Source organism: Oryx dammah, unplaced genomic scaffold (assembly GCF_014754425.2).
Source record: "Oryx dammah isolate SB20612 unplaced genomic scaffold, SCBI_Odam_1.1 HiC_scaffold_27, whole genome shotgun sequence".
Classification (NCBI taxonomy): Eukaryota; Metazoa; Chordata; class Mammalia; order Artiodactyla; family Bovidae; genus Oryx; species Oryx dammah.
The window spans coordinates 11,239,844-11,262,785 of NW_024070211.1; the positions used below are offsets into that span (position 1 = coordinate 11,239,844).

Below are 22,942 nucleotides of genomic sequence, written 5' to 3' on the forward strand. Positions count from 1 at the left end.
GCTGCCGCTGGGTCCGCCTGAGCAGCCGGGCCGCCCCCAGCGCGGCCGGCCGCGCCGCTCGGGTCCGGCCCCCGGCCGAGAGCGGCGGGGGGCCGGCGAGCCTGGCACTGGGGGGCCCCGGCGCCCCCGGACCGAAGGGCCCGGAAGTCCTCTGCCGAGGGACCAGGAAGGGCCGGAGCGACTCCGGACTGAGAGGCCCTGACATCTAGGACCCCGGGGAGGGGTCTGGGGATCCAGGGGGTATCCCTAAAGGCGGGATCCGGGGAGCACCAGGCCCTTCGATGAGGAGCTGGGGATGAGGCCTGGGTCGCTCTCGGGCTAGGGGGTAGTGGTGAAAGGAGGGGGCGGCGAAGAGTGAAGGAAGCCCGCTGCCTGCCCGGGAGGACCTCTCGGAGCCTTGGGGTTGGCAGCCAGGGCAGAGTGGATTCTGCTGAGGAAAAGAGTGTCCAAGCTTCACCCGGGGGCGCCTAGAGGCCTCGGCCATTCAGCCCAGGGGAAAAGAGGCAGGTGCTTCCCTGAAGGCACAGTGACAGGTCCAGTAAGCAGGGGACAAGGGAGAAGAGCTCCAAGGGAAATTGAGCAGGCCTCTACCTTCCCCTAGATGAGGGGGCGGTAGGAAGACACCTTAGAGCCTCCAGAGGAAGGAATGAGAAGGGTCCAGATCTGTAAGGGAATAAAAGAGCTTGGAGTACCTCATATAGGTAGAGAGCAGGGTGATGTGGCCTGTTGAGGATGGGGAAACCTGAGTTTTTGAGGGCCGGAGAGAAGATGATTGTTGGGAAGAAGGCTAGCATATCCCTGCTTTCTAAAATGACGGAGGAATCGCTGGTGTTTCCTAATTGAGGGGCAGGAGAGGTGAGAGCAGACTCTTGAGCGTCCTGGCGTGTGATCCATCCGGACTAAGACACGTCAAGTCTTGATCATGGGAAGCTTTGGCTGTCTAAGGAGGAGGAGGAGGCATTCTCTCAAGATGAGAGAAATTCAAAAACAGTTCCTACCACACACAAACAGGGGCCTTAACTCTTGTTTATTTAGGAGAACCAAGAAGTGGCATTTTCCTCGTTAACCTGGAGGATTAAGGAAAGAGAGGATCAGCTAATTTTAGTCTCACAGGATTCTTTTCTCTCTCTTTGCTTATGGAACGTTTGGGGAACTTTTTCATTAAATTGTTGGACTGACCTAATTTGTCAGCCTTTTATCAATTATGTGTATTTATTGTCTACTGACTTGACTTTTTTCATTAGTTACCTGTTAGTTGCTTACTCGTGTTTACAGCAAACATATTGAATAGCCAACTTGTACTCACCTTCATGGGGTTAGTTTGGGCTGTGTTTTGTTCTTGTCCTAAGAAGAAATCTCCTCAACTGTAGTAGGTTGACCCTTCAAAAAACCCTTTTTGCAATTGCTTCTCCAAACACCTTCAGAGTGGTCACTATTAAGTGATTCATCCAAAACTTCATTTGCTCCGGCTTTTTACCTCAGTGGTCCTGTGTAGTGATCTGTTGGCTTCATTACATCTGGTAGCGCCCTGGATCACCTAGGGCGCTACCATGAAACAGAATAAAGAAGGAAAAAAAATCAAGGCTTTTTGACCTCATGTAATAATAAAATTTTTAAGTTGGAAATTTCTTAGAATAGGCTACATAGTCTACCAGAATTAAAAGTATGAAACAAATACATTTTGGAGTTAGAAAATTTCAGGATATATGGTATTTCTATGACTCCCTCTCAGCTACCAACTGTCATGTTCCTATGATCATGTGACTCTTGCCATGGTTTTTAAACTTTTCAGAACACAAAAATGAATTTAATCCAGAGTAGGTCAGCTATCATTGATTTAATTTTTTTGATAGTTTACATGAGTAGTCATGTAGTTAATTTCAAGGTGTCTGTCTTGTCTTTGAAAATAACTACGAATAATTCTTCCTTTTCTCAGAAGTTTGACATATTTCCCTTATGTGTGTTCTCCTGGAATTAGAGTGTTGTGTGATTCCACAATGAATACTCCAAGGACCCATCCATGAAATACCCAAAGGAGCAACTTACTCATCTTCCCTTAGTTTTTGTTGCTATAAACAAGAGCCACTTTTCAATTTACACTCAGCTCAAAGAAATGACCTTCCAATTAGCCAGTGTAGTCTGTAGAGGTGGTTAGGGTTTCTTGCTCGAAATATGGTATTTGGGGTAGTAAGAGATACGCAACCCAAACTTGCTTCTCTGAGGAATGTAAGAATTGCCATGTGGGATCAGACCTGTGTCTCTGACTGACAATGAGAGACTTATTGTGGATGATTATAATTATCTTTTCTGGTAAACTCTCAGAAGGTTAGAGAAGCATCCATAATATTGCTTTTGAGTTCCAAGGTGTGGGAGGGGTAAGAAGTAAAATACAAGTTCTTATTGAGGAAAGTATTAATCAAGAAGTTAGTCAACCACTTATTCAGAATATTGTAGAAAGAGGACTCAACCTTAGGGTAGAAGGTTGAACTAGAAGCATCCTTCTAATTTTGCTTTTCTAACCCATTAATTTACCTATGCTGTTAATTTTAACATTTAAACCACTTTTTTGAAATAATAAATTATCTGCAATTGTTATATGCTAAAGTATTGTATCTTTTAAATTCATTGAATATGTAACAGGATAGTACTTGACAACAAATAAGTGTCTGACAAATATTAGCTGTGATTATTTCAGTTCATCTTACATTTTTATAGTTCAAACTTTAAAGATATCGATCAGTTCACTTATTCTAGGATTTGATGACATTTTAAACTTCATCATATCCCTTTTGGCATTTTTTAGACTCAAAGGTCCTAATCATTTAGGTTCTGTTTCTGTCAGTCAAACTCATCCATTGATTTCCCATCCCCCCCCCTCCAGTTTTAAACTTTTAATTTACAGAAGTTCAGATTGTATATTCTAGTATCTTGTAATTACTTTTTTCCTCTACTCTATGACAGTGTCACATATCTCTTTCCCTTCTGTAGTTCCGTAAGAACAGATACCATCCCTTTTCATATCTAAGGAGCCTAACTGTGTCCGATGTGATTTCTCCCCATCGTTAAACGACCAGTTCAAGCTTTCTAAGCAAATTTATATCCCCTAAATTAAAGATGTAGAAAGTTCTAGAAGTCTTTTAGGGTAAAGTGAGTCACTGATTGCATGAAAATTTAGTACATACCTGCTGTGTACCAGATTTCCTTAGAAAGTTTTAGGTAGGCAGTTTTGTAAATAGAAGTCTGATATTTGAAAAGTATTGCACTTGTGGCCCTGGGCACTGAGCTAGCATAGGGAAGCCTGTTAAAAAAAAGTAAAGATAGCTTTTCTCTCCCAGGATGCAGTCTGGTGAGGAGAGACTGACAGAGTGGGCTGATGGTTGTGACAGGGATGCTCCAGGTGCTGAGGCGGCAAAAAGACCCCCTCAAATCTAGTCAAGGAAGTCACAGATGGCCTCTCTGAGGAAGTGATGTTTTAAATGTCACAAAAGTATAGCAGTGACTTGCCAAAAATGACAGAAAAAAAGAATTCCAGGTAGAGCAAATAAGTGTGAAGGCTCAGGTGAGGAAATATGGCATGTTTGAGAATTTGGAAAAAATGTAATGGCAGGAGCCCACAATGTGAGAAGAAGCACTGTGGGAAATGAGGCCAGCAGGGTGGGCAGGGGACAGATTTGGTGGGTTTTGTAAGTCAGGGTGTTTGCACTGTAATAGCAGCAAAGGGAATGCCCTGAAGGGGTTTTTAAGTGGGGGAAATGGCCTTTAGTTAGAACATTTTGTCTGTTATCTAATGAGTTGGAGATCCGGACCAGAGGTTAGGATACTGATGAGAAGCAGTTGGAAAAATCCAGGTAACAGTGTGTTGGTTCAGCCTATGATAATGGCAGCACAGATGGAGAGTGGAGGATGGTTAAAAGAGATGTATAGGTGATAAAATGGCTAGGATTTACTTGGTGGTTGGTTGAATTTAGAGGAGTCAAAAATAGCTCCTTGGTTTCTGGCTTGAGAAAATGGATGGAGGGTAGCGCCATTTATTGAGGCAGGGAACATAGGAGCAGGTTTGAGAGGCAACATGCTTTCAGTTTAAGATGCCTAAGATATTTTAAGAGGTTTTTGGATATAGGAGGTGTTGAATCCAGGAAAAAGTTTGAATGTGAGAATCATAAAGGGCAGGTCTAAGTCATATGTGAAGAATTTTAACTTGGTCAGACACAAACAAAAATTGATTGAACTGCTGTATGTCAGTGCCTGCAGTGAATAAGGCTGCAGGAGACAGGATTTTTAGAGAAGCAGCACCTGTCTTTACAGTGTGGTCATGGAGGCAGATGTATGTTCAGTTACCCGCTGTACAAGGCACAGTGTTGTTAAACACTAGAGGAGAGTGGCAAGCAAGTATTGAGGGCCTACAGGAAAGAAAAGGGGGAGGTAGAGGCTTTGTGGAGGACTGAGCTGTGAACTGGGCCTTGAAGGGAGAAGGAGATGAGGGAGAAAGGAGTTTGGGCCTTACAGAATAACAAAGGTACAGAAACCTATGCATGTTACATGTCCAGAATTCAGTGAGAGATTGATGTGGCTGGATTTTAAGATTCTTGGGGTATTATAGTTGCAGATAAAACTGGAAAATTTGGGGGGCCAAATGAGGGGGACTTTGAGTGCTAAGTTAAATGTGTGTATTATAGGCAAACAATTGCAGTGGCAGAGCTGAAATGTGGATTTGGTCATCTTGAGTACCAAATACATATCCATTGTGGGTCTAGGCACGGTTCGTTGCAGTCCTAATCATCTTCAAGTACTCACATATCTCAGTCAACACAGTACGCTTATCTCTATTCTCTTACATGACCCTCTCCTTCCTTTTCAGCTGTGAAGACTAGCAGCTGCAGAATAACTTAGGACCCTCTGAGTTTTCATTAAGATTGAAATAATGCTTTGAGTTACTTTAGAGTCAAAGATCTTTTGGTACTGGACAGTAGTTTCCCCAACAGCTCTGCAAGTGAAGTGTCAGGCAAGATCCTATCTCCATTCGGTTTGAGGCAGAGAGGTATTAAGATGTTCCTGGAGATCATACAGTTGGACACAGCACTTATTAAACAGCCATACAATGCAAATCATCTTTCTTTTTCCAGCAACTTAGTTTCAGAACACTTGATGAAGTGTAATGGCTGGTTGCAAAGAAAATAGATGATTCTTACTTTCTAAGAACTTAGGATGGAACTAGTGATGTGTTATATACCAGCTCTCTAGAATAAAAAATACCCTGATTTGTATTGCTTGCCAGTTTCTTTGGTGTATATACTCCCAGCATCACTGATTTCAAGTTACCAACTTGATGTTGCTAAACCGGGAGTTGCAAAGAGATATACACAGTTGGCTTCCCCTATGACTCAGTGGTAAAGAATCTACCTGCAGTGCAGAAGATGCAAGAAATGCAGGTTCAGTCTCTGGGTTAGGAAGATCCTCTGGAGTAGTAAATGGCAACCTGCTCCAGTATTCTTGCCTGGAAAATTCCATGGACAGAGGAGCCTGGCGGGCTACAGTCCATGGGGTCGCAGATTCAGACACGACTGAGCGACTGAGCACACAGGCACGTGCACAGTTGGTTCTCAGGAGCTGGCGGAGCTGCCTGCAGCATACCACTGGGTGAATCACACATGCTAAGAAAATCTCCAGCAGGTAGTGAGTCCAAAGGCATTTCTGCGGAAAGATGTCTGCCCCTTCTCACAATTCCCATCTTTTTCAGGAGACCATGATCTCCAGGATGCCCTTGGAATTAATAGTTATTATATTGCTGTTCCTTTCCTATGGTTGTCATCTTTTCAAATCAGACAAAATTACTGGTGCTTCTTATTTCTGACAGCATTCCCAGCTATCTGACTTCATGTGAAAGATGGCTAATGCAGAAGTGAGTGTCCCAGTCGGGGATGTGGTTGTGGTACCCACTGAAGGAAATGAAGGGGAGAACCCTGAAGACACTAAAACCCAAGTGATCTTGCAGTTACAGCCTGTGCAACAAGGGTAAGTGACTAAAGATTGGAATATTCTGAAAATTTGGGGGAGTTTAAAGAGTGGAGATATGATAACTTTAAGGTGGTTTAGCACAATGGAACATTCAACATCAACTCTCAGAGCTAAGTTTTCATCTCTGTAATGTATTGTGTGCTATATTTATTGTTCAGTACTTATTACAACAACTGACTGTTTCCTCGTCTCTCGCCTTCTACTCTGATTTTCTTGAGGATAAGCTACATGGTTCCCTCATCATATTTATCCACATTGTTTAGCACAGTGCCTTGGTACATGTGGTACTTTTGCCAAAAGAGATAGTTACAGTCAGAGGAGAATAGGCAAGGCAGCTATAAAAGTATTCCTACCAGAAATTCTCTGGGCCCTCATGGATGGGCAAATTATCAAGCTTAGTCTATCAAAAATATGTGTATCAATCACCTACCATCGTACAACATATGACAAAGGTATTGAATGAAATATAGCACATGATTCCCACCATCATGAAGCTTGCAGTCTAGTTGTGCAAAGCAAAAATACATGTTTATAAATAGAGTGATCACTTACATGGCAAAATCTAAGAAGTGCCAAGTGGCATGCTTAGGATGTGCTTTTGAATTCAGAGAAGTGATTCAGAAAATCACTATGAATTTGAGAGAAGAGATAAGATTCTTAAATGGGCTTGAAAGGTAAACAGGACTTAGATCTCCAGAGAGAAGAGGGGGTTAGTTATTTTATCTTGGGGAATATATAAAAGATTTATGGATCAGAAGTATTCTATGGGCTTCCCTAGTGGCCCAGATGGTAAAGAATTCACCTACAGTGCAGGAGACCTGGGTTCTATCCCTGGGTTGGAAAGATCCCTGAGAGAAAGGAACGGCTACCGACTCCAGTATTTTTGCCTGGAGAATTCCATGGATGAGGAGCCTGGTAGGCTACAGTCCATGGGGTGGCAAAGAGTCGGATACGACTGAGCAACTTTCACTAGGCAAGCACACAATTGGCCCTCTGTATCTGTAGGTTCCACATCCTCAGATTCAACCAACCTTGGATGGAAAAAAAATTCCAGAAAGTTCCAAAAAGCAAAATTGAATTTGCCACACACAGGCAACTATTTATAAGCATTTACATTAAATTAGATATTACAAATAATCTTTAGTTCAGTTCAGTCACTTAGTTGTGTCCGAATCTTTGCAGCCCCATGGATTGCAGCATGCTAGGCCTCCCTGTCCATCACCAACTCCCAGAGCTTGCTCATACTCATGTCTCTTGAGTTGGTGATGCCATCCAACTATCTCATCCTCTGTCATCCCCTTCTCCTCCTGCCTTCAATCCTTCCCAGCATCGGGGTCTTTTCCAGTGAGTCAGTTCTTCGCATCAAGTGGCCAAAGTTTCAGGTGTTGAAGTTTCAGCTTCAACATCAGTTCTTCTAGTGAATATTCAGAACTGACTTCCTTTAGGATGGACTGGTTGGATCTCCTTGCAGTCCAAGGGATTCCCAAGAGTCTTCTCCAACACCAGAGATCAAAAACACCAATTCTTTGGCACTCAGCTTTCTTTATAGTCCAACTCTCACATCCATACATAACTACTGGAAAAACCATAGCTTTGACTAGATGGGCCTTTGTTGGCAAAGTGATGTCTCTGCTTTTTAATATGCTGTCTAGGTTGGTCATAGCTTTTCTTCCAAGGAGTAAGCGTCTTTTAATTTCATGGCTGCAGTCACCATCTGCAGTGATTTTGGAGCCCAAGAAAATAGTCTGTCACTGTTTCCATAGTTTTCTCATCTATTTGAAATGAAGTGATAGGACCGGATGACATGATCTTAGTTTTCTGAATGTTGAATTTTAAGCCAACTTTTTCACTCTCCTCTTTTACTTTCATCAAGAGGCTGTTTAACTCTTCTTTGCTTTCTGCCATAAGGGTGGTGTCATCTGCGTATCTGAGGTTATTGATATTTCTCCCTGCAGTCTTGGAGAAGGAAATGGCAACCTACTCCAGTTCTCTTGCCTGGAAAATCCCATGGATGGAGGAGCCTGGTGGGCTGCAGTCCATGGGGTCGCTAAGAGTCCGACACGACTGAGCGACTTCACTCTCACTTTTCACTTTCCTGCATTGGAGAAGGAAATGGCAACCCACTCCAGTGTTCTTGCCTGGAGAATCCCAGGGACGGGGGAGCCTGGTAGCTGCCGTCTATGGGGTCACATAGAGTCGGACATGACTGAAGCGACTTAGCAGCAGCAGCCTGCAATCTTGATTCCAGCTTGTGCTTTATCCAGCCTGGCATTTCACATGATGTACTCTGTATGTAAGTTAAATAAGCCTTGACATACTCCTTTCACAGTTTGGAAGACACCGCAGTGAGAAGCCCGTGCACCACAACTGGAGAGTAGCCTCTGATCACCACAACTGGAGAAAGTACACGCACAGCAAAAAAGACCCAGGTCAATCAGTAAATACAAATTATTAAAAAAGAAAGAAATGTTAGAAAACTATGGTTTTATTTTAAAAACTAATACGAAAGAGTTCTTATCTTTTACAGATACATACAAATGTCTGGGATTTGCTTCAGAAAAAATTCAGGAGTGGGCGGATATAGAGATGAAATCAGACTGGCCATGTGTTGACAACTATTGAAGATGGGTGATGGATGCTTACATGAGGGTTCATTATCATATTTTCTTTATTTGGAGATATTTTTGAAATTTCCTATAATGAAAAGCTTTTAAATTACCAAGATAGGCTAATAAGCTAATGGTTTTTAAAATCATTAATTAATTTTTAATCATCTGATTTATGCAATAGCTGATTTAAAGTATATGGGAGGATGTGTATAGATTATATGCAAATACTATGCCATTTTATAAAAGACTTGCATATCGGTGGACTTTGGTATTTGCAGGGGTTTTCTGGAACCAATCTCCCCATAATACTGAGGGAGGACTGTAATCCAATCCCAGTCTATTAAGTCATGTACCTTGCCTGAAAAAGTTCTAGGGAAAACCTGTTAAACTATTAACCTGTCTTGGTAATTTAAAAAGCTTTTTATTATAGGAAATTTCAAATACACCTCCAAATAAAGAAAATATGATAATGAACCCTCATGTAAGCATCCATCACCCAGCTTCAACAGTTGTCAACACATGGCCAGTCTGATTTCATCTCTATATCCGCCCACTCCTGAATTTTTTTTGAAGCAAATCCCAGACATTTGTATGTATCTGTAAAAGATAAGGACACTTTCTTATTAGTTTTAAAAACATAACCACAGCTTTCTGACATTTCTTTCTCTTTTAATAATTTGTCTTTATTGACTGTGCTGGGTCTTTTTTGCTGTGTGTGGACTTTCTCTAGTTGTGATCAGAGGCTGCTCTCCAGTGTGGTGCATGAGCTTCTCACTGCAGTGTCTTCTCTTGCTGGGCTCTAGGGTGCTCGGGCTTTAGTAGTTGCAGCACGTGGGCTCAGTTGCCCCATGGCATGTGGAATCCTCCTGGACTATGGCTCAAACCCACGTCCCCTGCATTGGCAGGTAGATTCTTAACCACTAGGCCATGAGGGAAATCTGACATTTCTAAATATTGTTAAGCATAAAGGAGATATTCTAAGATCTATAAAGGAAAGTTGAAATAATGTCTAACATATAGTCTATAGAGTGTCTTAAATTTTTATTGGCACCATAGAGTATGCACGCTTATTCAAACTCATTTGGGAATTTCATTTTGATACACACACACATACTTGTAGTCGTTACCTTTTGAGGTACGGTAACATCAAGAAGAATTAAAGGTCAGGTCCTTCTGTCTTTCCTAAAGTACTCCAGTTGTCACTTGTCCTATCCACAGTGGAGACAGAAAAAACTTCTCTGCTACTTCGAGACTTAATTCTTTTGAAGATTTGGTTCCACTTAATTTTCTGTTTGTCTTTTTTATTTTCCAAATGATACTGTCATATCTGGAAACCTGGCATTGCTTGATTAGGTAGAGGCATCTTTGTCCAACATATATTGACTTCCCAATCCACTGTCTACAGTGAATTTAATGCATGAGCTAGTGAATAAACATTTTGAGGTATTGCCTTTTTTGTTGTTGTTTTTGAGCTATTGCATTTTGAGATGTTTGTCAGTTGTATTATTTAATTATTTTAATATTTTATTGCATTTTAGCCTCATTTTGTAAAAATGAGCAGGGTACAAAAACAATGATTTTAGGTATGAGATATATAGGTCTCATAATTCTAATACACTTGAGACAAAGGTGAAAATTATCAGGTTTCCGTGTTCAGCCTCATCACACTTCACCTGATGGGCTATAATTCAAGTGTGAAGGAAATAAACAATCAAAAGGTATGCATACATTGCTAGGAATAAATTGGTAAAGATTATATTCAAAAGATGTGAGAGTTGGACTATAAAGAAAGCTGAGTGCCAAAGAATTGATACTTTTGGACTGTGGTGTTGGGGAAGACTCTTGAGAGTCCCTTGGACTGTGAGGAGATCCAACCAGTCCATCCTAAAGGAAATGAATCCGGAATATTCATTGGAAGGACTGACGCTGAAGCTAAAACTCCAATTTGGCCACCTGATGCAAAGAAATGACTCATTTGAAAAGACTCTGATGCTGGGAAAGATTGAAGGCAGGAGGAGAAGGGGGCAACAGAGGATGAGATGGTTGGATGGCATCACCAACTCAATGGATGTGAATCTGAATAAGCTCTGGGAGTTGGTGATGGACAGGGAAGCCTGGCATGCTGCAGTCCATGGGGTCACAAAGAGTCGGATGCAACTGAGTGACTGAACTGAACTGACTGGCTGGCTGATAGTCAAAAGGCAAGAAATAGAGATTTTATATAAGCATTGATAGATTTCAATATGTAATTCCTTTTGCCTATCATTTTAATTTTTTTTACATATATGACATTTTATACTTTCCCAAATATTCACCATAGGCACATTTTCAGGGATACATATGAAGCAAAAGTAGAGTATTTGGTAACAGGCTATTTATATGAATACATAGACTGTGATACATTATATAAGACTTTCATAATGATACTAGGTTAAAATATATCCACATTCAACTTTTTAAGAAAATAGAGATACTAAGGTGAGTGAAGTGAAGTCACTCAGTCATGTCCGACTGTTTGTGATCCCGTGGACTATAGTCTACCTGGCTTCTCTGTCCATGGGATTTTCCAGGCAAGAGTACTGGAGTGGGTTGCCATTGCCTTCTCCACGGGATTTCCTGACCCAGGGATCGAACCCGGGTCTCCGGCATTGCAGGCAGACGCTTTATCCTCTGAGCTACTAGGGAAGCAGATACTAAGGTACTCAGGTACTGAGATACTAAGAAGATTTTTATTCTGGGAGTTTTTCCAACAAAGAAGACTTGTTCAGTGTATGCATTCTTTTTAGAAACAGAAAAGATGATTATTAACTTTTTCAAATAAAACCTTTAAATATACTTTGGAAATTCTCAGGAGGAATGAAAGTACTAAGATTTCATTACATTCTTGACTTTCCGATTCATTTTGGATTCATAAGAGTTTTTAACAATGAGATCACGGACTGGTGATTTTAATACTACATAAATTTACTCAGTGTGCTGAGTGGAATAGTTCAATTTGAGGAATAGTGACCTTACTTTCCTTATGTTCATATCCCTCCCTAGTAGGAGGTTTAAAGTGTTAGGAATATGTATAAACTCAGATCAGTAGGGTACCCCTTAGCTTATGTAAGAATCCCACACTCAGTTAATCAGTATATCTTTCCTTAACGTTCAAGATTAAAAAAAAAAAGTATATAGATTTTCAGTTTTCAGTGAATTGGAATACAATAATGTGGCCTTAACTTTAAAACTCTTATACATGTATACCATATGTACTATATATTATACTATTTATATGTATTTATATGCACACATTCTACTGTTAGTGACGTTAACATCACAGTCATTGTAAATGCTAATAGTAACTGACTTGTACTTCACTGATCCATAAGTACCACTTATTATTTGTAGCATAATAATTTGTATGCATGTTTTACACTTCAATTTAGAGTGTAAGCTTCTGTGTTCTTGGGAAAAAAGGATTTAGTATATCATGTGTTCTCAATGTGAATTAATAAAGGAATAACAACAATCATAATAAAATTTTGGGGTGATTATTTAAAAAAAGCTCCAGTAAACCTAATTTTGCCTTACTTCGATGATTCAGAAGGCATATTGATATCTTATAAATCGTTAATATTTTAAACATATTTTATGATTTTTGACTATAGTTTTAGTACATATAGAGAATTAAGCTAAATCCATCACTATTATGAGTTGCTTTAGAAAGATTTTCCCTGATAAAATCTTATTTGCCCGTAAAAATACAGACTATGCCCCGACTTCCCAAGTGCAATTTACTGGTTGTTGAAATTATGTATAGACAAGAATCTATTATTTTAAAGGATTTTATACATATTGGTCACTGAGCTTAGAATGAGCTTACCAAATTTACTTGAAGTAGAGGTATGGTTTTGTTTTTTTTGTCTATGCTGCACGATGGGATCTTAGCTCTCCAGCTAGGGAATAAACCTGGGCTACAGCAGTGAAACTCAGAACCCTAACCACTAGGCCTCTCAGGGACCTCTTAGATTATGCCCAAGGAGAGAAAGAAAGGTAAATAAGTAAATAGTATTAAGTATTACAGTTGTGGCAAAAGCCTAAAGTACAGTTGGGTCACAGAGGAGGAATTGGGTGATTAAACCGGAGGACTGAGATGGAAGGAAAAGCACCATACAGGCTGCTGATTAAAAAACAAAAGATGGGGAAAGATGTTCTGGGAAGAGGAAGAAGAGCAAGAACAGAAGGGATAAAAGAAGATGGCAGTTTGGTACTATTGGGGCTTGGGTTGTCTGGTGGGGGTTTGGTGAGAATTGAAACCAGGGACCAGATCATGGAGGGACTTAAATATCATATTAAGTATTGGGGGCTTTATTTCAGCAGCAAGGAGGAGATTCTTGCAGGGTTTTGCAGAGGGTGTTACCTGACCATTCTAGAAGGAATATGAAAGATCAGGTTGATGTGAGGAGACCGGTTCAGACTAGAGATGACGCAGCCTGAGTTAAGGCAGTAGCAGTGGAAATAGACAAGGAAGGTGGCTGGTGTTAAGGACATGTATCTGGCAGGACTTGGTGACTGGGTGTGTGGGAGTTGAGGAGGATGAAAAGGGAGAAATTTAGTGTAATTTCCAGGCTTCTGTTTTAGGCTACTGTGTGCTGAGTAGTGCCATTAACAAGGATGGGAAATATAGGAAGAAGAGTAGTTGGGGAGGTGGGAGAGGAAAGAGAACTTGGTTATTTTAGACATAATTCAATCAAGTCCTATGGGATATTCAAATGTATTTATTTATTTAGCAGTTAATTGTGTCCTGCTGTGGAATTCAGAAGGGAGGTTTGTGCTAAAGGTGTCACCATCGGGGAGGGAAATCATTGATGCAAAGGAGATTGTTCAGGCAGTACTTTAGGATAGCAAGTGCAGTAAATAGCATGTTAGGCTTATTGTGGAAATTAAACAAAGGATGTCAGTGTTTGTGTCAGGTTATCTGAGCCTATTTCTTAGAAGGCAGAAACACTTTGGAGAGAGAGTTTTCCTTAAGTGGTACCTTTCATTACTGCTAGTTACTTTGGGCATAATCGCTCTCTCTCTTTTTTTAAAAAACTAGGCTCTGCTCATGTCTGAGTTTGATTATGATGCCTTAAAAAATGCTAAAGTGTAAAAATGGCTAAAGTGCCTAGATTTCAACAAGGGACATCAGCTTCTGTAGTCAGTAAGTTCTTCCTGGTTTGAATTGTCTAAAGGTATTACTTTTTAGTCATGTTTGGATAATTCTATAATATGTTACAAGTGAAGCAACACTTTATGTCATGAACTTTTAAAGTTAGGAAGGAATAAGCCTGGTGTAAAATACAGGTATTTTACAAGTAGCAGTGTAAATAGGGTAGCAAGAGAAACTTTTCCTCTAGGGTGAGGAAAGTTGTTGATTCATTTCCATGATAGTAGCTGCTAGGCAGTCTTGGGCAGCCTGGAATTTAGATACATTGGGGCTTGAGTCAGAACACTAACATCAAGTTGTAAAGTATATTATTTTATTCCTTTTGAAATAGATTAAAACAAATTTCTTAACCTGTGCTGTGGATATTAATTTTGTCATGATTTATGTAGTTTATTGATGGACACTTTTACGACAGGATTTATGAAGCTGGATCTGAGAACAATACGGCAGTTGTGGCAGTAGAAACTCACACAATACACAAAATTGAAGAAGGGATTGGTAAGTCCTTTTGTTGTTCTAGTACTTTTTTTTTTTTTTTTTTTACCGCACTTTGAGGCATGAGAAGCCCTCTGCAGTGGAAGCTCAGACTTGTAACCACTGGACCTCCAGGGAAGCCTTGTTCTAGTACTTTTAACCTTAGCCTCGTTGGTTGAGATTTCTTGCTTTTTGTGCCTGATTCCCCCTTCCCGTCCCCCCGTACCTCACTACCCAATGTGCTCTACCAGTGCTGTAGCCTTCAATTTGATGATGGTACATCGAGAGACACTGCTAAGATGCTAGGGCTATCAGTTGATGTTTAACATTAGTTTGCTAGGGTTACTGAAAAGATTTCTCATCAGTAGAAATCTGTCAAAGAAATTGGAGTCTCAAGGTTGGTCTCTGTCATTAGGGAAGTTGCTGATAAGGTGCTGGTTAGAAGGCAGTCAGTGGAAAGAAACTGAAGAGCTCTGAAATATTAGTCAAACTAGGTGTTTGAATCCCACATTCTCACTTAGCTGTATGACCTTGGGAAAATCCCTTCACCTGAGTCCTATACAGGTACATAGGAAACCATGACCACCTCACAGGATTGTTTTAAGAATTAAAAAAGATTGAACTTGTAAAAACACATGGCACAGTGTCTGGCACATAGTGGGAGCTTGGTAAGAGAGCTGTTACGCCAAATTTCTTCCAGAAGATTCCTAAACAATACGAATCACTGTGAACTGTTAGCCCCTCAGAGGAACCAGGAGACTAGAGATGCTGAATTAAACTTTAAAGAAGAGTGATAAATAACTGATATTTTTTCCATTTGCAAGATGCAAGCACTATAGAAGCAAATGAGGATATGGAAATTGCTTACCCCATAACTTGTGGGGAGAGCAAAGCCATTCTCCTTTGGAAGAAGTTTGTATGTCCAGGAATAAATGTAAAGTGTGTCAAGGTAATTGTTTTTTCTCCTTGCTGGGGTCTATTTTGGGGCTCCTTCTTTTCAATGGGTATGGTTTGAGAACCTCTTCTTCCCCACCATTTCAGTGTTCTTAATTTAGTGGCGTCCCTTTGTGTCACAGTTTAAAAGAAAAAAAAAGGACTTTGGAGTGATACTGACCTAGGTTCAAGTCCCACCAGAATACAAGTCTTTTGAGAGCTGAGATTTTGTCTGTCTTCTTCACCATTGTATTCCTAGCACCTGGACTAGTGCTCTGAATATTTATCAGTAAATATTTTGTTGAATGAATGGAGTCTCAACTCTATCACTAGTTAGGTGACCTTGGTCAAGTAATATTTCAGAGCTTCATATGTTAAAATACAAATAATTATACATACATACACACACAGTAAGGTTGTTGGAAGGTGAAATAGTGTATGTAAAATGCCTTATACTAGTGTGTAGTTTGGTAGAGTTTCTTCAAAATTATTACTGATAAAAATAATCTTCATGAGAGCACAATGTGGAAATAATTGATTATTCTGTCTCCACTGGTAGCCACAACTCTACCCATAGATAGTAGGCACCGTCAGTAGCATCATCCTGGAATCATTAAGGATTACAGAGTTTTGAGGCTCTGCAGTGCTGTTGGTTTCTACCATGCTTTTTCTTTCTACCAGATCCTGAATCTTGTCATCAAGGCTGGATAGATAACTTCAGTTTGTTTTAATAGCCTTTGCAGTATCGAAACCATCTGCTTGATTCAGGACACAAATGGATTTTTTATCCTAATCAGTATATTAACACCAGGACAGGGCCGGGGAAGGATCATCTCCTTTAGGGCAATAGGGTGGGAAGATAGAGAATACAAGGCTATGATTAGAGATGTCATCTGGGTTTTTTTTTGTTTGTAACGAATAGAGTTATGTCTTTCTTTCCGTCATGGCCTGCTTAAATTAACATTGGATTATTTTGGACTTTTCCTTTTACCTTAGTTCAATGATCAGTTGATCAGCCCCAAGCATTTTGTTCATCTGGCTGGCAAATCCACCCTGAAGGACTGGAAGAGAGCTATTCGTCTGGGTGGAATCATGCTCAGGTGAGTTCTAATAGAAAATTCACACCTTTCAAGTGACTGTGGGGTACTTAATCATGGTAGAATCCAGAGAATCCAGTCTTTTCTTTCCAACTTGAATTTTTATTCTGTCTGAAAGATTGGCTTGAACGATCCATGTATTATTTGACCTTCATCAACTTGTTCTTAAAATCCCTGTGAAAGAAGGAAAATTGAATCAAATCAACTCCTTCCAGCATCTAGGGCAAATTCTTGTGATGTCATAGTGCTGGGTAGGATCTTCTCTGTGCAGAGAAGCTCAGGAATAGATGACAGTCTTGCTTGAGATCACTCAGCATAGGTGGAGCTAAGCCTGGTGCTAAGAAAGAGTGGCTACCATGGAGATGTAGGCTGACGGACAAATTCTGGGATCATCTGGTACAGTAGAAGGGTGCTGTTCATAAGAAACAGTTATGCACGATGAATGCAATCCTTGCCGTCATTGTGCCATAGAAATAAATGTTTTTGTTTTTTTTTAAATGCAGATGGTTTTTTAAAAAATATTTATTTATTTGTGGCTGTGTGCTGGGTTTTTGTTGCTGCCGTGTGCTTTTGCTGGTTGCAGTGAGTGGGGCCTACTCTCTAGTTTCAGTGCATGGGCTTCTCATTGCAGAGCATGGGCTCTATGGTGTGCAGGTTTTGGTAGTTGCAACATGTGGGCTCACTAGCTATGGCTCATGGGCTCTAGAGTACAGGCTTAGTAGTTGTGCTGCATGCGCTTATTTGCCCTGAAGCATGTGGGATCTTCTGGGACCAGGGATTGAACCCGTGTCCCCTGCATTGCAAGGTGAATTCTTAACCACTGGGCCTCCCTCCAGGGAAACCCAGAAATTAACTTTAGAATGTATAATATCCTCACCACATCTGTTTTTGCAGCAAGTTTATCATAATTTCATCCCCTACCCATAAAATTAACATTATTTTCTATCAGTAGGAGTCACCTATTGATAGAAAATTTTAAAATGTGGTCAAGAATTAAAAGTTCCCCGCAGAACATGTATCAAGAGCCTTAAAAGCCTCTTACTCTTTGTCTTCAATTTTTTAAGGAATCTGTCTAAAGAAAAATCTATAGTACTTGTAGAGATTCAGGTATAGTGGGGTTTATTGCAACATAATTCAGGATAGTGAAAATTACAGTCTGCTTTAATACACAGTCAAGGCAATGGCACCCCACTCCAGTACTCTTGCCCGGAAAATCCCATGGATGGAGGAGCCTGGAAGGCTGCAGTCCATGGGGTCGCTGAGGGTCGGACATGACTGAGTGACTTCACTTTCACTTTTCACTTTCGTGCATTGGAGAAGGAAATCGCAACCCACTCCAGTGTTCTTGCCTGGAGAATCCCAGGGACGGGGGAGCCTGGTGGGCTGCCATCTGTGGGGTCGCACAGAGTCAGACATAACTGAAGTGACTTACCAGCAAGGTGTATCTGAAGTAAATTATGGCTCATCTAAATATATGGGTTTATCAGTTCAGTCGCTCAGTCGTGTCCGACTCTTTGCAACCCCATGAATCGCAGCACGCCAGGCCTCCCTGTCCATCACCATCTCCCGGAGTTCACTCAGACTCACGTCCATCGAGTCCATGATGCCATCCAGCCATCTCATCCTGGGTCGTCCCCTTCTCCTCCTGCCCCTAATCTCTCCCAGCATCAGAGTCTTTTCCAATGAGTCAAATCTTCGCTTGAGGTGTCCAAAGTACTGGAGCTTCAGCTTTAGCATCATTCCTTCCAAAGAATACCCAGGACCGATCTCCTTCAGAATGGACTGGTTGGATCTCCTTGCAGTCCAAGGGACTCTCAAGAGTCTTCTCCAGCACCACAGTTCAAAAGCATCAAGTCTTCGGTGCTCAGCCTTCTTCACAGTCCAACTCTCACATCCATACATGACCACAGGAAAAACCATAGCCTTGACTAGACGGACCTTGGTCGGCAAAGTAATGTCTCTGCTTTTGAATATACTACCTAGGTTGGTCATAACTTTTCTTCCAAGGAGTAAGCGTCTTTTAATTTCATGGCTACAGTCACCATCTGCAGTGATTTTGGAGCCCCAAAAAATAGTCTGACACTGTTTCCACTGTTTCCCCATCTATTTCCCATGAAGTGATGGGACCAGATGCCATGATCTTCGTTTTCTGAATGTTGAGCTTTAAGCCAACTTTTTCACTCTTCACTTTCACTTTCATCAAGAGGCCTTTTAGCTCCTCTTCACTTTCTGCCATAAGGGTGGTGTCATCTGCATATCTGAGGTTATTGATATTTCTCCCAGCAATCTTGATTCCAGCTTGTGTTTCTTCCAGTCCAGCGTTTCTCATGATGTACTCTGCATATAAGTTAAATAAGCAGGGTGACAATATATGGGTTTATACATTAAAATATTCCTAAAGATTTTTTACGTGGAAAATTGCTTATAATGTAATGTAAAAAAGAAAACAAAATGGACAATCAATTAATTTAGTTGTTTTAGAAAACATATAGGTAAGTAAATTTAGTGGAAGAACTTATGCTAAAATGTTGACATTATCTTTGTTTTTTTTTTTTGACATTATCTTTGGGGGATTTTTTTTTTCTTAAGGAGCAATTGTTTTCTTTATAGTTTTCTATATTTTCCAGAGGAAATGTTACTTTTTTTCTTCATGTATTATCTTTATAGTCAGAGGCATGATTTTGAAAAATTCACTCCAGAGCATTTTTATGTGTTAATTATTAGTTGAATGAAATTGGAGGTGAATACCTTTAACTTTTGTTGTTGTTGTTCTTGGGTTGTTGTATTTGGCGAGATAAACAAGCATATGCCAACTCTCCCCAAATATAAAAGACCCAGAGTGCCTAAAAAATCTTTAGCGAAAGCCAAGTAACATTATAACATAGGGTTTACTGTAATTAAAATATCCTATGGTTTTGCTCATAGCCTATAATAACAATGTCTTGTGAATCTAGTTATAAGGACATTCTATAGTGGGGGTTTACTGTAATCAGCTTTGCTCTGTATTTATAGGAGAGTTATCTCTTTTTTTTTCTTCAAAGGAAAGAAATGTGCTGAAGTTTTATGTCTCCAGAAGTGGCAACAGATCTTGATGGTCTATAAGTACTAACATTTCAGAATCTAACCACAAAATTTGAATCCGCCTGTGCCTTTTCTCAGTCGTGTTGGGATATGAGTTAGTCTTTTCCCCTTTGGGGTTTGGTTTCAATGAGATTCTATGGGGAAATTTAGCTAGTGTCACAATTATATATCTAAAACTTAGTGATAACGGGAAATAAAAGAGAGTACTCATAAAGAGTAGACTAGGGAGGGAAGAGGAGTACTTGTACATGTGGGCAGGACCATGAACATTTTATTGCCCCAATTAGAATTTTTGCGACCTGAGGACTTTTTTTTTTTTTTTTAATTAATTAATTAATTAATTAATTAATTTTTAATTTTTACTTTACAATTCTGTATTGGTTTTGGCATAGATAACCTGAGGACTTTTAATACTATTAGGTGTCACTAATACACAGAAGGGACTCCGCAACTTTGTCTCTGTTTGTCCCCTGTACATGAGGTACAGATTGAACTGGTACTTCTTGTCTCTCTTTGCACAGGAAAATGATGGACTCCGGACAGATTGATTTTTACCAACATGACAAGGTTTGCTCCAATACCTGCAGAAGCACCAAGTTCGATCTTCTTATCAGCAGTGCAAGAGCTCCAGTGCCAGGACAGCAGACAAGTGTGGTGCAGACGCCCACTTCGGCCGATGGTAGGGGGTAGGAAACCACCTGAAAACCCATTGTGTTTCTCAGCAGTACTTTTCCCCTCATTCTCTTTTATGTTTTTAATTCTCATGAGTGTTGATATAAGATATGGTAATCTTGGGTAGGAGTCCACACTTTAGAAAGACTCTGTTTTCTCTCAAATGATTCCTATTGGTCAGTCCTCCTTCGCTGTTTCTGTATTACAATGCATGGTAAACGTTAGAAAGGGGATTCATATAATGTTTATTTAACAGTGTTACTTTGGTGCCAGTGCCGGGTGGTATATCTTTGAAATTAGATTGTTTTGAAAATCCATGGCAATTCTGATGGTCAAAGGGGTGGATTTAGAATGGTGAATGGTTTTCAGCTGTTGAACTGAGATGTCTCAAAGACAGTGTGTCATTGACTGGGCTGAACTCTGGAGACGGCTATAAGGGTCAAAGAGCTCTGTCTGGGAGGAATCCAGAAAAACAAGCTGAGACATCTTCACAAATGAGATAGGGTGTGCACACACTTAACTTCAGTATTGTTGAGTTTGGAATGAGGGCTCTCTAGGAAAGATATAGCCATGTGAGGTTATTATTAAGGAGTTAGTTGAGCTGGAAACAGCGCAGCTGAAATTCTTAGACTGTGTCTAAACTACTTCCAGGAGACTTAAAAATATACCTGACAGAGACACAGAATGCAGTGTAAGGAAGGTACTGTGCTTGAAAAATGACTTCTCAAGGTTTCTTTTGGTCAACCCTAATGTTCTGTTCCCAGCCTAACTGCTGGGTGAGTAGAAGCCAAATCTCACTGAGTTTCTTCTGGGAAAGTACGAAGTATCTAGCAGTGTGACTATTTGGTGGTATGACACTTTGACTTGAGAAGTGGAAAATGCTGTGAAATTATCTACTTTCTTTTTATTTTGCTGAAGCTTCTTTACTTGATCATCTGTATTGATATTTTGCTTGTTTACTGATATCCTTCAGAGTGGAAAATCCACATTTTATATTGTGTCTGGATCAGTTTGATTTTTCTCAATTCTCTTTGTTTAAAACCTTAATATTAAATTGATAGCAATAGGTTTTTCCTCTGTGAATCTGCTATTCATGGATCTCTTATCTGATTTTTTTTTTTTTTTTTGGTCTCATTTATCTTGCTTTCTCTTACATCAGCTAATAAATAAGTTATAGCAACTTCACATATACTAGATGGTTAGTATCAAATACACTTGGAGTAGGGCTCTTGACTAAGCACCATAATTTTCTTTTTCAATTATTTCAAGTTCTCCTCATCCTCACTAAGTCTGCGTACAGCCTGGCAATCATGCCCACCTTCTGTCTCTTTTGAAAATATAACTGCTCAGATTGCTATTTTGTGATTTTGTAAGTTATCTTTCACTTTCTATTCAGAGTAAGAAGAAAGCATTTTCTACAAGGCAGGTTTTCTTTAGGAAAGCCAGTGTTCATCTGGCTTACTTAGGATTCTAGTTTTTAATATAGGGACCTGCAGGCAAAAGGCCATAAGTTAAATAACAGGATCTCTTTGGCTGTCTGAGAAAGAGGATGGCTGTGACTTTTTCATAAAATTCACCGGCCTTCCCTTTAATGCACTGCTTTTAGGTAGCATTACACAGATTGCCATCTCAGAAGAGAGCATGGAAGAGGCAGGGCTGGAATGGAACTCGGCTCTTACTGCTGCTGTCACCATGGCCACAGAGGAGGGCGTGAAGAAAGACTCAGAGGAAATTTCAGGTACTAACTATGGCACCCGGATTTCTTGCAAGGTTTTGTAATTCTTATCACCATTATGATTATGGACACAGAAGGGCTCTTCATTACTTGTGCTGGTTTTTCTTATGCATATTAATACTAATTATAGCTACAAACATCTTATTTGAATCCATGTAACAACCTTGCAAAGTTAGATTTTATGAAGAAACTGAGATTCAGAAATGTTTAGTATGTTGCCTAAGACCAGTCACACAACTGGTGTCAGAGCTGAATTCAGCTGTTTCACTCTGGAGTCCATCTTCTTATGCTGCCACACTGATTCTACCTTTGGCACATTTGTTAGGTAAACCAAACTGCAAGATTTTAGAAGAAAAAATTAGCAAGCAGGTGGTGTAGATGATGATTAATGGTGATTCACTTAAAGGGGACAGGAGAAGCTTTATATCGTCTTTCATTAATTCATTTAACAAATGTTTATCACTGCCTGTTTTTAGCTGGCACTGTTGCTTGATCTAGATAGAAAGATGAAAAGACATAGCCTCTGCCCTCAGGGAGCTTATACCCCCACCTATTCAACGATTTTATTTTGGTGTTTCTAAGTATAGGATTAGAGGGAGTATATCTTTAATTTATTTATTATTTGATTTTTGAAATATTATATATTGAAAGTGAAAAGTGCAGGTGTTAGTCAGTCAGTTGCATCTGACTCTCTGCAACACCATAGACTGTAGCCCGCCAGGCTCCTCTCTCATAGAATTCTCCAGGCAAGAATACTGGAGTGGGTTGCTGTTTCCTACTCCAGGGGATCTTCCCAACCCAGGAGATGGGAATGGCTACCCACTCCAGTATTATTATCTTTAAATTATTTAAATAAATGTTTTAGTATTTATTTAATATTTAATACTTTTATTGAAGGAAGATACCCATTCCCTGTAGCCAGAGGCATGACCCAGTGAGGTAGTTATCACAGTTACCTGGAGTCCAGATAATTAGGTACCAACTCAAGGAGACAGCTGGTGTTCCAAAAGCTTCTTTTCTTCTTCCAGAAATGCCCGAATAAGAAATCATTAGCATTCTCTGGTGGCCTAGTGGTTAGTATTCTGGGCTTTCACTGCTAGGGCCTGGGTTCAGTTCCTGGTCAGGGAACTGATCC

The 22,942-nt window shown here is 40.2% G+C and overlaps 1 protein-coding gene across 3 annotated transcripts in view; it reads left to right on the forward strand.

Annotated features, from left to right (window-relative positions):
* The window catches only part of GMEB1 (glucocorticoid modulatory element binding protein 1), a 32,500-nt gene that overhangs the window by 506 nt on the left and 9,052 nt on the right, over positions 1-22,942 (forward strand). The window contains exons 1-7 of one of the 3 annotated variants that reach the window (XM_040229781.1): positions 73-5,637; positions 5,855-6,012; positions 14,231-14,313; positions 15,114-15,238; positions 16,219-16,322; positions 19,922-20,079; positions 21,679-21,810. In XM_040229781.1, the coding sequence (XP_040085715.1) occupies positions 5,885-6,012; positions 14,231-14,313; positions 15,114-15,238; positions 16,219-16,322; positions 19,922-20,079; positions 21,679-21,810 (730 nt within the window). In that variant the 5' untranslated portion in view covers positions 73-5,637; positions 5,855-5,884. Of the gene's footprint in view, positions 1-72; positions 5,638-5,854; positions 6,013-14,230; positions 14,314-15,113; positions 15,239-16,218; positions 16,323-19,921; positions 20,080-21,678; positions 21,811-22,942 lie in introns of those variants that run through there. The other 2 variants (XM_040229784.1, XM_040229783.1) reach the window with 2 other exon arrangements.